Below are 18098 nucleotides of genomic sequence, written 5' to 3' on the forward strand. Positions count from 1 at the left end.
CAGGATGTCAAATAGGTATATGGCTTGTATGACTGGCAGCTTGCCCACAAAAAAAACAAAAACGGAGTCTTGCTTCTTGCCCGTATTTTCTTTTTCTTTTAAGTATTTCAGAATGAGCCTTGTTCTCTGTATAATTAACCCAAATTCACACAAGCCACCTAACCCAGAAACCCCCTAACCTATAAACCTTCCCTCAGTTTTATGTGTCGGGCTCATGTGTGAACGCAAACCAGAGTTGATAGATATTCCATACAGATTTTTATCTGCAATGAGATGACTCATTTACGGAAACATCAGCAAATGACAATGGTTTGGAAAAAAAAAAGCCGTCAGATTGTCGTGTTAAGACGTTTTTACAGGAACAAGCAAACCAATCACGAGGAGTGTATTCTCAATATGTCCACTGCAGGTACTTGTCCGAAGTGGGAGATTTACTTGTAAACGAGTATAAAACTAAGAGCGTACTTAAAGATGTCTGGAAAATAGACCGACATAAATAAAAAAGAGCTTCCTTCAGTCTGCGCAGAGGATGAAATCAATGATCTGTTGCACAGGGCATCTGGGTAGTGTAGCAGTCTATTCTGTTGCCTACCAACACGGGGATTACCAGTTCGAATCCCTGTGTTACTTCCGGCTTGGTTGGGCGTCCCTACAGACATAAGTGGCCGTGTCTGCGGGTGGGAAGCTGGATGTGGGTATGTGTCCTGGTCACTGCACTAGCACCTCCTCTGGTTGGTCGGGGGGGGAGGGAGAACAGGGGGAATAGCGTGCTCCTCCCACGTACTACATCCCCCTGGCAAAACTCCTCACTGTCAGGTGAAAAGAAGCAGCTGGCGACTCCACATGTATCGGAGGAGGCATGCGGTAGTCTGCAGCCCTCTCCTGATCGACAGAGGGGGTGGAGCAGTGACTGGGATGCCTCTGAATGTAGGGTAATTGGCCAAGTACAATTGGGGAGAAAAGGGGGGGGGGTCCAAAAAAAAATAATATGTTGCATGATAGTCATATGGAAAACCAAATGTTCCAAAATAACAAAAAATAAGTAAATAAATAAAAAATAAAAATAACCTAGCAGATGTCATAGCTTACAACAACATAAAAGACATCCTACATGAGACAGAAGGCCCCGTCGTGTCATGTGTGAACAAACGGTATCCAAAAACCTTACAGAAAGGAGCTGTATGTCTAAATGGGGAAAACCACCCACAGTGCCGGAAACTCATCCGGAAAATATTACAAAATGTATGTTTGAAAGCAGCTATAGAGTCACATTTTAAGGCACATGCTGTAAAACAAGCTAGATTTACTAGCGAGCTACTAGCTCCTAGATTTACAACAATAAAAATGACAAACATTTAGGAAGAGAAAATACTGGTGAAGTTAAAAGCCCCACCAGCCAGACAACACTGTAAAAAAAAATAATCCTGTGAGACCAAAATATGGCACCTGCACAGTAAACGCTTGAAAAGAACTGAAAATTGGAGAGACGAGGCACTAAAATAGACAGGTCCTTTTTGAATCGGATGCAAAAGCCTATTAGATGGAGAAGAGGAAGATAAGGGAGGGAGGGGTGAGTAGTTTTTGCAGAAAGACATGAGTGAAACAATGGCAAATGTTCTCCCATCACGTTTACGTGCCTTCCTCTCCGTTTTCGCCACAGCGGTGAAGTTTGGCCGTATGTCCAAAAAGCAGAGGGACAGCCTCTACGCCGAGGTTCAGAAGCACCGTCTGCAGCAGCAACAGCAGCAGGGACAGGCCAGCCACCTTCTCCACTCCCACTCCAGCCTGAGCAGCCAGACCCCGGGGGAGGCCGAGCCCATCTCTCCCCCCTACGGCCTGGCCTCCATGGGCCTCACCGAGCTGCACGATGAGCTGGGAGGCTACATGGAGCAGAACTCCCCCGAGGGAGGCTCTGCATCCTCCAAGGTTGGTGTTTGCCACAAAGAATATTCTCATCGTGCAGAGTTTTTTCTTTGCTGTTGGGGGGGAAAAACTGTAACTGCAGCCTTGATGATGTTTTTTCTTGTTTGAAATTTAACAAGTTGTGTAAGAGCTGATTCGAATGGATTGGTAAAACGTGACATGTTAACAAAGCTTAGAAATTAAATGACACTACAGTGGTGATAACTCACGACACTGAGATTCATTTGAAAAGCAAAGAACGCATGACATCACGAAAGTATTAAACATGAACCCACGACATTAATGACTCACACCAAGTCCGCCTCTCATCTCTGTTGTCAAACGACTTCTGCTGTGTTGTGACTTGCTGCATTTTTCTTTGCTGCAGCATTGTTATGTTGTGGCTGAAGGTGCTAGATCATGAATTATAGCTGTTGTGTTGTCAATTTCAGTTTTGTGAATATTGTGGAGTTTTGCGTTCCTGGACCACCGTAGTTTTGTGAACACCATAGACTGCATGTTATTATTTCACACACTTAAAGGCAAAAAACAAAGTGCTAGGAGTGTCCGGGTAGCATAGCAGTCTATTCCGTGGCCTACCAACACGGGGATCACTGGTTCGAATCCCTGCCTTACCTCCGGCTTGGTCGGGCATTCCTACAGACACAATTTGGCCATGTCTGTGGGTGGGAAGCTGGATGTAGGTATGTGTCCTGGTTGCTGCACTAGCGCCTCCTCTGGCCAGTCAGGGCGCCTGTTCGGGAGGCATAGCGTGATCCTCCCACGTGCTACGTCCCCCTGGCGAAACTCCTCACTGTCAGGTGAAAAGAAGTGGCCGGCGACTCCACATGTATAGGAGGCATGTGGTAGTCTGCAGTCCTCCCTGGATTGGCAGAGGGGGTGGAGCAGCAACCAGGACGGCTCAGAAGAGTGGGGTAATTGGCCAAGTACAATTGGAGAGAAAAAGGGGGAAAAATAAAAAAACAAAAGCGCTAAATGTCTTTATTTCTGAAAAAAGCTTTTGTTTGGTTTTGGTCTGATGACAGCATTTGGTTCATTATTTTCAACAACAGTTCTCGATCCTGGACCCCCAGAGCCCTCCAGCTCTTTATTTAGCCTGCTAGTCAGCATCTTAAGTTGCACCTGAGACAGTGTTCACAATCACATGATGGTGAACCAACGATTTAGTGTACCGAATGTTCATTGTTCTATATGTGTTGACTGTTAAGTACCATCATATCATTTATGTCCAGGCGGACTCCAGTGGAGGAGGAGGAGGCGGAGGGGTGGGGGGGTTCTACCTGGATATCCAGCCGTCCCCGGACCAGTCCGGCCTGGACATCAACGGCATCAAACCAGAACCGCTCTGTGACTACGGCTCCACTAACGGCTTCCTCCCCTACTGCTCCTTCAGCAACGGAGAGACGTCGCCAACGGTGTCCATGGCCGAGCTTGGTGAGTAATCGGGAAGCGTCTCTGGTAAGGAAGAAGAGGATGAAGGAGTGGGGAAAAATGATGAACGAGGGGCATCCGAGGGAACTGAGGAAGGGAATATTAAAGGAGAAGCGAGAAAGAGAGGAAAGGGGAGAAGAGTAAATAGGGAAATATCTTTTAAGAGAAATATGGGAAATGAGAAATATGGCAAAAGGTAAGGGTCCACCAGGAAGAGTTTATGGTTAGCAAGTGTATGCATGTGTGTGTGTGTGTGTGTGTGTGTGTGTGTGTGGTGGGGGGGGGGCGAGTTCGGGAATAGTATGGATATCATTAAAACTGGGAGGAAGAAAGCACTGAGAGAAAGGGAGACAGAGAGAGAGCACAACCATGGGGCAAAAAGAGACTGCAAAGGTGGTTTAAAATAGCAGGAGGTTGGAAACTCATCTTCAGAGCTCATTAAAATCGCTGTGTGGTAATTAGTTGTCTGTTAATTAGGGCCAATTGGGATGTGGAAGGGCGCTCGTTTGGGGAAATAATTTTTTGGGTTCCCTGGAGTTTTTCCATTGAATCTTTTCCTCTTTGACAAAAGCATTTATCATAATGACCCACCCCCCCTTTCTTTTTCACAGAAAACACAACCTTTGTTATCTGGCTGTAATCCCACACCCCATACAAGGTTTTGGTCCCTGGATCTATTCCATAATCATTCACTCATTAGGGACATATGCTGTATCAATTACTATCAATATAGAAAGACTGAATTAGGCCAGTTGTATACTTTTTATAGTCACACTCAGTGTTGCTCACCACGTGAGCTGTGTTCACAAGCATTTTGTTCCAAAGCTGACAACATTTTCTGCAGAATTTGGCAAAGAACCATCAAATTCCTCATAGTATCAAAGTAGAAAACTAATAAAGACACTTTGCTGATATTAGTCTCCACAATTTTGCAAAATGTCGCTCATCTTTTGTCTGAAACATTCCTGCAGCACCTCTAATTTATATGGCGTATTAATCACCTAACTGGTGCTAAGAGAAGAAAACTCACATCACTCTGCAATCTCTTTATTGGTTAGAATTTAGTTTAAGACTTTGATGTTCACTTTTAAAACTTGAATAGATTTGATCCTTAACCCATAATATCTTACACCATTTAGGTGTAAGTTCTTTCTAACTCTAGTTATCGCCTAAGTATTAACTAAATCAGAATTTACACACTGTTGAATAAAAACAGGTTGCACCACTCTTACTGGTTATTACTAAGAACTTAGTTGTCACTAGGGGTGGCATGGTGGCGCAGTGGTTAGCACGCTCGCCTCACAGCAAGAAGGTCCTGGGTTCGAACCCTGGAGTTGTCCAACCTTGGGGGTCATCCCGGGTTGTCCTCTGTGTGGAGTTTGTATGTTCCCCATGTCTGTGTGGGTTTCCTCTGGGTGCTCCGGTTACCTCCCACAGTCCAAAGACATGTAGGTCAGGTGAATTGGCCATACTAAATTGTCCCTAGCTGTGAATGTGTGTGTGTGAGAGCCCTGTGATGGCCTGGCAGCCTGTCCAGGGTGTCTCCCCGCCTGCCGCCCAATGACTGCTGGGATAGGCTCCAGCATCCCCGCAGCCCTGAGCAGGATAAATGGTTTGGATAATGGATGGATGGATAGACTGTATTTTCATGATTTCTATGATGATGAGGACATCTTTGTCCGACATTGTCTCATGGGGCAGATGTGCAGTTTGATATTTACATGTGTGAATGGCATTTGTTTGGCTGCCTGCTGTGATGTTTGCCCGGTAACAGGTAAACACTTTACTAAGGTTTCACTAGCTACCACATGGCTTAGAAAAGAATGAGTCATTTTTTAAATCATCTATACAAGGATGGTTTTCTATAGAGTGCTTTTAAAGAATTGTAATGTGGCATACTGTAGAGTACATCATTGTACTATACAAGTACTGTTAGATTTCAATATGTCTAGACAAATGTGGTTATTGAATTTCACGAGTTGTGTTTGCATGCTGATTGGTGGTCGTGTTGCGTTGCAGAGCACCTGGCCCAGAACATCTCCAAGTCACATCTGGAGACGTGTCAGTACCTGAGGGAGGAGCTACAGCAGATGACCTGGCAGGCCTTCTTGCAGGAGGAGGTGGACAGCTACCAAAGCAAGGTAGAAGGGAACAACAACCAGTACACACCCACAGATACACACCCCTTAATACCATTATGATAACTGAAGTAGTCACCCTTCAAGTAATAACCCTGTATTTGTCTAACATCAGCTTTGAATGCCTCCATAATGTCCCACAGCAGATTCTATGAGTATCACACGCTGTAGCACAAAAGTCTACTTTCTCCACACAAGCTAGACAATAGACCATTCCAGCTACATTAACTTCCCAAGGCTAAAAAGCTTGGTTTTTTTCACAATTCCTTCCACAATCCACATTTTCCTTACGGGGCACTATAGTGCTTCAGAGCCATTTAATCCAACCCCCATTAACTACTTTTTTTGTTTTGTTTGTTTTTTTGTTTCAGCCGCGGGAGGTGATGTGGCAGCTGTGTGCCATCAAGATCACTGAGGCAATCCAGTATGTGGTGGAGTTCGCCAAACGCATCGACGGCTTCATGGAACTGTGCCAGAATGACCAGATAGTGTTGCTGAAAGCAGGTAAGCTGATGAGATGGGACATCTGCGTCTAAGGAGTGAGAAGAGATGACGCTCTGCAGCTTTTGTAATTTCTGACTTGACTGTCAATTAGAGTTTGGGGCCAATTATACTGTGCACAGCCATAGCTCGGATAAATACTGGAAAACTGGGGAAAAGTAAAGTATATGAGGCAGTGTGGTTTTCATGGAGATTAAATTAGAATTGTAAATTAGATTTGTAATTTGTGACATTGGGCTATACAAATCAAATTGACTTGACTTGACTTAAATCAGTCATAGATCTACTTGTTTCAAATTATTTATATGTTTTTAGCAATGAACGTAATCCCAAAATGTACTGCCATCATGATAAATGATACTGAGGGAACCTACTATAGATCATTTGGTAACATTTAACTTTGGGGCGTCCGGGTAGCGTAGCGGTCTATTCCGTTGCCGACCAACATGAGGATCGCTGATTCGAATCCCCGTGTTACCTCCGGCTTGGTTGGTCGTCCCTACAGACACAATTGGCTGTGTCTGCGGGTGGGAAGTCGGCTGTGGGTATGTGTCCTGGTTGCTGCACTAGCACCACCTCTGGTCAGTTGGGGTGCCTGTTCAGGGAGGAGGGGGAACTGGGGAGAATAGCGTGATCCTCCCACATGCTATGTCCCCCTGGCGAAACTCCTCACTATCAGGTGAAAAGAAGCAGCTGGCAACTCCACATGTATTTGAGGAGACATGTGGTAGTCTGCAGCCCTCCCTGGATCGGCAGAGGGGGTGGAGCAGCAACCAGGACGGTTCGGAAGAGTGGGGTAATTGGCCGGATACAATTGGAGAAAAAGCACGGGGGGGACTTTGTGCCAGTGGCTCAGTATAAAATGTCGGTCCTGTAGCACTGTGTTAACAATAGTGTTCACCAAATTGGCATTACTGTATATGTTAAAGTAGACTAACTCATCAAGGTTTCAAATGACAGAATGGCATCATGTTTGTTTGTTTTTACCCAGGTTCTCTAGAGGTGGTCTTTGTCAGAATGTGCCGGGCTCTTGACATGCAGAACAACACCGTCTACTTTGATGGGAAATACGCAGGGCCAGATGTCTTTAAAGCCTTAGGTGTGTAGCGCTTTGTGTTTATGTGTGAGAGTGAGAGAGAGAGGAAGAGGAAGAGCAAAATGAGTAATAGTATCTTTTTAGGGTTCACTGTTAGAGCCACATAATTTGATTTTCAATTTACTGGGTTAAGCAGGTGATACCCATTTACTGTTCCCTTACTCTATCTCTCTCTCATACACTCACGCAAAAAGGAAAATCTTATTATCTCCACCTGGTGGTAGCCTGGAGGGGATTATGTGTTTGATTGTGCGCATGCACGTGTGTTTGTGTGTGTGTGTCCGTGGCTAATCTTGCAAACTACTGGACCTATCACCCTATTTTTTTTTTTGTGTACAGTTATGATGAGGAACCTCTCATGGTTGTGGTGATTCAAAACCTTTGAAAAACGTTTGTTTTATCACCACTCCCTCTCTTCATTCACTCTCTAGCTCGCTTGACCAATGTTGCTCTCTGTCGCTGCCCAATCTATGTCTACTGTTGAGTCAGATCAGGCAGTGACAGTGTTAAAACCAAAACATTATGTATTCGGGTATGAGTCTTGAAAATAAATGAGAAGTTGATCATCTTTCGCGAGCCAACAAATCATTCGCTCCTGATCTCAGCACAGGAGAACTGGAGGAACACAGGATGAACCAAAAATAATTCACCTCATTCACTTCGCCACCACGTGGAAGTGCCATAGCCTCCAATGTACAAACACCGCTATAAAAATAAAATTTCAAGAGTAGGATTAATCAGTCACAGCTGGAAATCATCTCTGTAGCTACAATAAAGCATTTCCCATGACTGAGCTATGTTTTCTTACAGTTGTTTTATGAATGGCAGTTGCTACAAGCCATCCGGTCCTTGTATAACCGAAGTGAGAGCTGTGTCCGCATTCTCGGCACAAAGTCAAACACATTTTCGGTGGGTGTCGAACTCCGCCAAGGTTGTCCCTTGTGTCCAATTATGTTTGTGATATTCATGGACAGGATCTCAAGGCGCAGCCAAGGTGAGGAATGTGTCCATTTTAGGAACCTCAGAATTGCATCTCTGCTCTTCGCAGATGATGTGGTTTTGTTGGCTTCATCAGAACGCAACCTCCAGCGCGCACTGGGGTGGTTTACAGCTGAGTGTTAAATGGCTGGGATGAGAGTCAGCACCTCCAAGTCTGAGGCCATGGTTCTCTACCGGAAAATGGTGGATTGCTCCCTCTGGGTTGGGGATGAGCTGCTGCCCCAAGTGATGGAGTTCAAGCATCTCAGGGTCTTGTTCATGAGTGAGGGTAGATGGAGCGGGAGATTGACAGGCGGATTGGTGCAGCATCAACAGTAATGCGGACATTGGACCGGACTGATGTGGTGAAGAAGGAGCTGAGCTGGAAAGCAAAGCTCTCAATTTACCAGTCAATGTTCGCTCATGAGCTTTTGGTTCGTGACCGAAAGGGTGAGATCGCGGATACAAGCGGCTGAAATGAGTTTCCTCTGTAGGGTGTCTGGGTTCAGCCTTAGAGATAGGGTGGGGAGCTCGGACATCCGAAGGAGCTTGGAGTAGAGCTGCTGCTCCTTCGCATCGAAAGGAGCAAATTGAGATGGTTCGGGCATCTGATTAGGATGCCTCCTGGGCGCCTTCCTTTGGAGGGTTACCGGGCACAGCCAACTGGGCGGAGACCCCGGGGTAGACCCAGACCTCGCTGGAGGGACTACATGTCCAATCTGGTCTGGGAATGCCTTGGGATCCCCCAGGAGGAGCTGGAGGGCGTTGCTGGGGAGAAGGACATCTGGAGTGCCCTACTTAGCTTGCTGCCACCATGCCCTGACCCCGGAGAAGTGGCTGAAGATGAATGAATTAATGTTTTATGAATGAAAGTCAATCAGCAGAGCAGCCATTTACCTTGATTCATTTTATATCATGAAAACCACGATGGGCTTTGAAATTATGATAGCCTGATCTCTGTCATCTCATGTCAAACTTGTTTGCTTTCATGGGAGGGTCCGCCTAGGAGGCTGTGCATCCACATACTGACAGGCGAAATGTTTTTTTTAGCTTGAGCGCAACCTATTAACAACTTTGTTTTTTCCATATTTCCCATTCAGTTTATTTGGGCACTGCACAAAAGTCTTATAATGGCAGAAAAAACACCAGTTTTTCTGTCCGTGTGTGTATTCGCCTTCTCACGGTAGGCAAAAAAAGCAGGGGTTTATCGCCAGGTTCAAACTCCAGAGAAGGGGAGATACCTATGCCTGGTGGAGAGCTGCACTCTACTGATTGCACTTCTCTAGTTACAATTATGTTTGGGATGTCCACTGAACAAATCATGGGAATGTATGGCTCATTACCAACTAAATCACTCATATTTATATACATTTGCACTGCCTTTTCTAACTCTCTCAGCTACACACTCACAAGTACCATGCATACACCAGAAATGCATAATCAGACATATGGTACACAGGCATGCATATTCTCAACTCACAAACTATACACACTCAATTACCTGCACTACGTCAGTTGATGCTCATTGATCTAATTCAAGGTGAAGACATTAATGACCATGGTGTCTAGACTACCTGTCAACTGTCATTGGTTAGTCTGAACACGGCGTGCCTGACCATGTCTGTCTGCTTATACGTATGTTCTGCTTGGTTCACAATATAACCACTACTTTCAGTCATCCACATACTACTTGGCACAAGGAATGAACAGTAAAAATAAAGTGGTGGTGCATATTGCAGAGAAAGACTGCTTCATCGTACAATTATTTCATTCAGGACCCCAAGGCATGTAAAAATGCTAATTACCAAGAGAACATTTCTTTTGCAATTTGCACTTGATTAATTAATTTGATTAATTGTCACACTGTTCCTGGTGATACTGCTGTGACATATTACACAAACTCTTAATAATGAACACTTTGTGCTAAGTACTGTGTGTGTGTGTGTGTGTGTGTGTGTGTGTGTGTGTGTGTGTGTGTGTGTGTGTGTGTGTGCATGCTCGAACTCTGGTCTTCTATCTTGAGCTTTCAATCAGTGTCATTTTCATAATTTTCTACTAACCTGTGTGTGTGTGTGTGTGTGCGTGCATGTGTGTGAGTGTGCGCTCTGTGTGTATATGTGTGTATGTGCATATGTACTCATGTTTATTTGCATGTTTTTGTGTGTCCATTGCAGAGTAGTTTTAATTATTATAAGAGACTTTTTACTAATTGTTACTCTCTGATGCATGTGTGTACATGGGTTTGTGTGTGTGTGTGTCCCCACAGGTTGTGATGACTTGATAGCATCTGTGTTTGACTTTGCCAAGAACATGTGTTCGCTGCATCTGTCTGAGGAAGAGATCGGTGTGTTCTCGGCCTTCGTGCTCCTGTCTGCAGGTAGGTCGGCTCCCCAGCAGAGCACCGAAGCAGGACATCTCCGTATGACCGGCACTTGGCTGGTGCGCTTGTCCAGCGCGGTCTAAAGTGTGAGTGCTCTTGGACACAGTTCCTAGATCACATTTCAAGCAGCCAACTGCGAGGACTGTGGGTGTACCCAAACAAAGGCAAACTGTGTTTGTGATCTGCAAACACACTGGGACACCGACGTATAAAGAGCAGGAAGTTAATTCATTTTTCGTTTTCTTTTTCCTCAAATTCTTAGCCATTTTAAAAAAAAATTTTTTTTTTACTACTTTTATTGATCCCCATGGGGCAATTCTTTCTCTGCATTTAACCCACCCTAACTGTGTAGCTAGGAGCAGTGAGCAGCTGCCGTGCTGCACCCAGGGACCAACTCCAGTCAGGGGCACAGACAGGACTATTTACCCTAACATGCATGTCTTTTCTTTTGCTTGTTTTCTAAATCAGTGCTTCTTAATCTGGACCTCGGGTACCACCGGTACTGCTGTTTTATTTATTTTTTTTATTCTGCCAGGTAGTTAAGTATGTTTACCTGGTGTTCCAGTCCCCCCCCCCGACTAAAATCAGTGATTGAAATACCTGACACAAGATGTAAATATAAATAACCACTGTTCCAAATCACATCCCAACATGTCTATGAAAGAAGCAAAATGCGTACCCGTGTACATGTGGACAGAATGTGAGCGGTGCATATGCATAGACACACGCAAGGATTTTGTGAAAGTCTCCAGATTGCATGTAAAAGGGTACCCAAAGTGATGCTTCCTTTATGCCTGCATGTCTGTGTGTGGTTGGTTCAGACCGTTCCTGGCTTCAGGAGAAAGTGAAGGTGGAGAAGCTTCAGCAGAAGACCCAGCTGGCTCTGCAACATGTCCTGCAGAAGAACCACCGAGAGGATGGCATACTCACCAAGGTACACACACACACACACACATACATACATATGTGCGCACTCAGCTATATGCAAATGCATTAACAGAATCTTGGACTCATTTACATGCACCATAATACATAGGGATGCAAACATACAGACAAGCCTAACCAACAGGTCCTTCTTTGTTCCTTGTACACTATCTTCATCCCCAACTCCTCTCTTCTCTCTGTCTGCCAACTCCTCACCTGCTTCTCCTCAACCTTCTGCCACTACCAACCCCCCCCCAGTTGATTTGCAAGGTGTCGACGTTGCGGGCCCTCTGCAGCCGGCACACAGAGAAGCTGTCGGCATTCAAGGCGGTCTACCCGGACATCGTCCGAACCCACTTTCCTCCCTTATACAAGGAACTGTTTGGCTCAGACTTTGAACAGGCCATGCCTGCAGAGGGCTAGTCGCTAACAGGTTCTCTACGGTGCGGTACCGCATTCTGACTGTACCTAACCGTATTTGTACGGTTTTTGGGCTGTAATATTGAGAGCCCCACTGCCGAGGGGAAAACGGACAGACCCTCTGTCAGTGACGTGGCCACTACACTTACACAGACAGCCGGCGTGCTTTGCAAAATGAAAGGATCTCACCTCCTTCTCTTCTTCTTCATTTTTCTTCACCTCACCATCGTCCTCCTTCTCCTACTCTTCGTCATCCCCTTGACGTCTAGATTAGATGGATCCCAAGGGATGAGAATGAGGATGTCACGTCCATAGTGCTTACAGCAGAGCTTGTAAAATTTATCAGGTCACAAACCCACCACCCACAATGACACTGTACTTACTGGCAAAGCCCTGAGGCCAATATAAACATGTCAGATGGTGAACTTTGACATCACATTATGATTTTTATTTTCCTTTTTCACAGTACTTCATAATAATTGGAGGAAGCCTAGCGGCAACAAATGTTCATAATGCCGTCACAATGACTAAAAAAATATTATAAATCAGTTTTTTTCATAGCTCAGAAGTGATCATGTAACCCCCTGCGGAGGCTGAAAACCACTTAATGATAAATGGCCCTGTGCATGTTGGTATAAATGGATGGCTCAAATTTGATTTGTCTCCAGAGATGTCAGTTTCCACAAAATGGTATGTTAATGTCAAAAGATGACTTGTTTTGATTATCTTGATATTTCTAAAACTTCATTTTTAAATCATGGAGAAAAAAAAAAGAAGATTACGATACCTTTTTTTTTCATCAAACTGTTTTCTTTCTTTGGAGGTGGATGCTGTCATTCAGCTGGTTTCTCTCTATCTCCCGTTAGTGAGCCGTACCTGTGCACGATGCAGCATGAAACACACAAGCACCAGAACAAAAAGGATCATTTGATCAAAAAACTTTGGAGCGAATGAAAAAAACAAAAAGCCCAGCATATATTATGAGTATGTGTCGGTCAAGTCCAACCTGCTCTGGAAGGGAGAGTTAAAAAAAAGGAGAAAATGGGAAATGTGAAGTTTTATTCCAAAATGAAATATCCAAAAAAAAATTTTTTTTTTGAAGAGTCAATGTGAAGTGGTAGCTTACACACACACAAAAAAAGGTACATTTTGGGGCATCTGGGTGGCGTGGGGGTCTATTCCATTGCCTATCAACATGGGGATCATCAGTTCGAATCCCTGTGTTACCTCCAACTTGTTCGGGCGTCCCTACAGACACAATTGGCTGTGTCTGCGGGTGGGAAGCCGGATGTGGGTATGTGTCCTGGTCGCTGCACTAGCGCCTCCTCTGGTCAGTTGGGGTGCCTGTTGGGGGGGGGGGACTGGGGGGAATAGCATGATCCTCCCACGCACTACGTCCCCCTGGCGAAACTCCTCACTGTCTGGTGAAAAGAAGCGGCTGGTGACTCCACATGTATCGGAGGAGGCATGTGGTAGTCTGCAGCCCTCCTGGATCGGCAGAGGGGGTGCCGCAGTGATCGGGACGGCTCGGAAGAGTGGGGTAATTGGCCAAGTACAACTGGGGAGAAAAGGGGAGAGGAAAAAAAAAGTATATTTATATGGTAAATTTTGAAGGACAGATGGTAATTTAGGGGATAATTGACAAGAAAATAGTGATTTTAATAACTTGATCCTCTAGATGTTTTTTAATTTAACAAAATGGGTACGCTATTTTGGAATAACTCTTCAAACTCAGTGGCCACAGAAAAAACAGGACAATCAGCAACATATAGGGTCAGACTTCACCTCCCTCACGGCCATCACTGATGAAGATTTGATATTTGGAAACATGGGCTGAGCTCCATTGAAGTTGTCCATTGAACCGTAACATTGTTCCTTACAGGGTATGCGATTACATCTCCAGGCTAATCTTGCCAAAATGACTCAATGTAAAAATATTTTTAGAAACTATTTTTAAGAACCTGCTGTTATTGATTATAGCTATGGCTTTCTTATTGTTCAGTGGATCAGGCACTTTGAACCTGTTTGTAATTTAAGAAAATCTTGTATTTTGGTTTTTAAGTGTGTTGTTTGCTTTACACAGTATCGGCGGCAGTAGGTAACCTGATCCTGCGCTGGTATGTCTGCCATCCGAGATTCAAGAGCAATATTTCAAAATCCTCCTGTGTTTCTCAAGCCCAGACAAATTGGTCCTTGGCATCAGCCCCATCAACAGAAATCCCCCACCCGTCACCGTGGCTCTGTCCATCTACCTCCCATGTCCCCGCCATCACTGCAAACCCCATCACAAGCTGCACTTAGATATGCGGGTCTCCATTTTCTCTCCGATGCACCCATATGCTGTGAGAATGAATAATGAAACTGAGCTTTTCGTCCTGGCACCCAGAAATAGACTAGCATGGCACAAAAGGAAATGAGAGAAATGACACAGAGTAGCAACTTCGTCTAGCTGGAAATTGATCAGTACCGCCATCTAGTGGCCACGACCGTGAAGTAAGTACAGTCAGATGTTTCTGATGGCTCACCAGTTTAACCGTGGCCTCGGAGAAGAAGGCAGTGGTCAAGTCACTTTCCATTGGACTTTTACTTGCAATTCAAGACTTTTAAAACCACTTTTCAATAAAAAAAAAACTATTTTTAAAATATGCTATAGCGAAGGATTCTTTGTTAATGTTTCTTTTTTTTTTGCATTGAGTAAACTGACAGCGCTTGTCCCTGCACCCCTCCGTATGTACGGATGTCTCTCTGGTGTGAAGACTCTTGATTTGAGTTTTTTTTAATTTAGAGGCAAAACAATAAGCTGATATCCGCTTGTGTGATTGACTTATTCCATGTCTGCTCGCTCGAGTGCTGTTTTTTTTTCTGTCTCCACACCAGTCTGTTTAACAAAGTGTCGTTTCTCATTTAAAGCAGAGAGATCTGAACGATCAAAAACTTCAGACGGAAGTCTTGTCTGATGGTGAATGACCTCCATGTGACCCAGCTGAGACCACATTAAACATCTCAGAGAGAAACTCAGAATGCAGCAATACTTAAAAAAAAGATCTCAATACTTGATACATGTGCTAATGCAGATACTTCAGATGGATGGTGTGGGTTTGTGTGAAGGTGCACAGTGTGTGTAAGTGTGTCAGTATGCATATTTTAAGTATGTGTTTCTGTTTCCATATAAGTGTGTTTAGGTGTTTTGCCTATTGGCTTGTCCATTTTCTGAGTTATTCCACTGATGTTTGCTAGCGCGCTAGCGCTTTGTCTGAACCACATGCAAGTTTTTGGTTTTTTTTGCATGTCTTACATAGTCCATTAGTCCACTTCAGCAAAGAGAAAAAGCCTTTCTTGCTGCCCCCCCCCCCTTTCTATGGAGCCCCGGGAATGACATCAGGTCAGGGTGAGGCTTTACAAACTGCCAGCAGCTGAATATCAGTAAATTTCCCCTAAGGCTGACAAAGATAATGTACTTTGGCAGTAATTGCCATTAATTGGAGGCCCTATTGTGTTGTAACATTTATTTCAATCAATCAAGTTGGATTTTATATAGCACTTTTCTAGCTGCAACAGCCACTTAAAGCGCTTTAGATTTCTGGTCAAATCTGAATTTCAGACACCTGTTATAATAGAACACAAGCCGTTTTCTGTACAATTGCTACCTATTTTGTATGCATAAGGCCACCAAAATGTGATGTACAACTATTAACTTATTCACACATGTATTACAAAAAGAGTTGACATGGGCCGTTTGAGACTATTGACATTAAGCAGACCAGTGACAGACCTTAGTCGGTATGCAGATAATGGATTGTTGACAGCAGTGGGATGGTCACCAGAAACTACACAGTCATGTCAACTCAAGTCAAATTTGTCATGTCAAGTCAAATAATGACAGTGGCTGGTTAACGTGCCATCCACTGTCACACATGTCAAAATAGTCAGAAACTTTACCTTTAACTTTTGTTAAAATTCAGACTTTTTTTTTAATGCACCTTTGCTGCACTTTAGTTTCCAACCCTGAGAAGAGTTCTTTGGCCAGTGTGTTACACGCATATATGATCATATTTCAGCCTTAACTATAACATTGATAGACAAAATTGATGGCTGTAGTAATGCAGAGTGAATGCAGGATGAGTGCATGACGAGGGAATATAACGGCCACCAACATATACAGTGCTCATGCTTGGTTCATTAATGCATGAACCAAGCAAGTAACACATTGAAGCTTGATTATTTTTACACAATTTAGTAAATGGATAGTTTTTTTTTTCATTCTTGCAGGTAAGATTGACAAAGCAAATACACTCATTTCCTGCCATGCCTTATTCCACATTACACAAGTGGTTTTCACTGAGAAATGTATCGCTGAACTTACACTACAGCATAGTTTACCTGATGTCAGTAGTATGGCTTGTGTTGTAAAAACCCATGCTCAGGGAGACCAGTGCAGCACTACATTATCACCAAAGGTTGTGTATTGCAATATGCCTATGGGAAAAGGGTCAGTTTACGTAATAAAAAAAAAAAACTGGAGTGTGACAAAGGTAAATTGGTGATCATTTGAAAAAAAAACCCACACATTTTGAGTTGGTAGTTTCCATGTGGCATGTTATTTGCTGCAGACTAATGAGACGGTGCCCGTATGCTTGTGCAGGCTGCAGAGAAGCACACAGAGTATCAGAGAAGGAAAGAGACGGCAGCAGTATGAGAAACACATACAGATCAACCACTGCCGTGACCAAAGACATCTGTACCACTGTCCACATTTACTAGCATTGCTGTTTTGTAGCATTTTTGTCACTTTGGTCCTTTTTTTTTTTGTGCATCACTTTCAGGAAGGAGACACCACTTTTCAATACATGTTGATCGAGTTAGTTGTTTGGCAGTCAACATAATTCCTCATTTTTAATGGAGGATAGGTTCATCCACTTCCAGTGAATACAAAGTTCACAGAGATATTTCATTTTAGGGGTTAGTCGGGGCTGTTTTTTTTTTTTTTGCAATTTTTTTTCCCCCATTACCCACTTCTGCTCTAAGTCGCTGGTTGTCAACCACCTTTTGTCTGGTGACCCTGGAAAACAAATAGTGTAATGTGCAACCATCCGCTGAGTGAGGAAACACAGACCGCTGAACTTTAGCATCAAATGATGATTTCATTTCCCCTTGTTCAGGCTGTCCTACTAAGCACATTTAACGAAAAGGTTTCAAAAAAGGCAAGCAATTGGGTTAATAGACATTAATTGTTCCCCATCCTATGGTGACCTTATGGTTCTCAAGCCCAATGGCCTGGGTTGAGTAGGTTTTCCGGTCTGAATGGTCATTTGCATCACAAGTTAAAATTTTTACATCTTGTTTCACATAAAGACGGCATATCGATGCAATCTCAGCCGTCAAAGAGAAACCGTCACCCATCACAAGGCCGTTGTAACGAGAGCATCAGGACATAGATATCATCGTATTCTGAGCAGTATACCTTTTCCATCTCATGTCCCATGTGGAAGAATGGATTGTCAAAACTATGCATAATCTCACATTGAGTATAGTGAGTTTGGTTTGAAGAAAACTGACGTCTACAGCAAACGACCTTATTTGTTTTAATTTCTGTGTGTGTATGTGTGTGTGTGTGTGTGCATCTGTAAGTCTGCATTTCTGAGTGAGTATGCATGGGGTTCTAGTTATCTGCAGGTGGGTTGGAGGGTGTGTGTGTGTGTGTAAGAGGGAGAGGCTATGCATCTGTGTGCACATGTATTGCACATTATCAACATTAAACTTCTGTCCAGTATAAACCCCAGACAAGGTTTTAACCAGTCACTTCTAGCAAGACCAGAGGAGAAATGGTACCTCCACTTATTCGGTTTCTCTCTCTTTGTCCAAGATATAATTTTTTATAATAAATGCAAATATACCCATCACATAACATGTAACAGAGGAAACTAATACTTGATAACAGCTGAGAATTTTCACTGTACCGTCAACCAGAATCAGAAGCACAAAATTTCAACAACTGAACGGTGATGTTAGGACACAAACTGAAACGTTAGAAGGGTTTCGGATCATTTTACATACAGACACTCGCGGGGTAAATATAACAGACCCCTCAGGAAAAGTACATGCAAAATAGGGAACAGAAACAGCAGGACGTATTGTGGACTATGCATATAGACTATGCAGACAAGGCAGCGGAAGACGAGCAAGCAACAAAACTGGTGCACATTAGAGTTCAACACACTAGCTGCAGGTCTCATGAGCAGATTAGCAGAGCCCACCAGAAACATCACGAGCTCCCACCAAATACTTCAGAGCGGCCAGCCTACCTATG

The 18098-nt window shown here is 43.9% G+C and overlaps 1 protein-coding gene across 2 annotated transcripts in view; it reads left to right on the forward strand.

Moving 5' to 3' along the window:
* Positions 1-14768, forward strand: part of LOC130111208 (nuclear receptor ROR-alpha A-like) — a 322431-nt gene extending 307663 nt beyond the window's left edge. For both annotated transcript variants that reach the window (XM_056278302.1, XM_056278303.1), the window contains 8 exons: positions 1661-1926; positions 3156-3357; positions 5374-5495; positions 5864-5996; positions 6985-7092; positions 10334-10444; positions 11269-11381; positions 11630-14768. In XM_056278302.1, coding sequence (XP_056134277.1) covers positions 1661-1926; positions 3156-3357; positions 5374-5495; positions 5864-5996; positions 6985-7092; positions 10334-10444; positions 11269-11381; positions 11630-11794 — 1220 coding nt within the window. In that variant the 3' untranslated portion in view covers positions 11795-14768. The remainder of the gene's footprint in view (positions 1-1660; positions 1927-3155; positions 3358-5373; positions 5496-5863; positions 5997-6984; positions 7093-10333; positions 10445-11268; positions 11382-11629) is intronic.
* Positions 14769-18098: the final 3330 nt, after the last annotated feature.

The sequence above is a fragment of the Lampris incognitus genome, chromosome 4 (genome assembly GCF_029633865.1).
Source record: "Lampris incognitus isolate fLamInc1 chromosome 4, fLamInc1.hap2, whole genome shotgun sequence".
Lineage (NCBI taxonomy): Eukaryota > Metazoa > Chordata > Actinopteri > Lampriformes > Lampridae > Lampris > Lampris incognitus.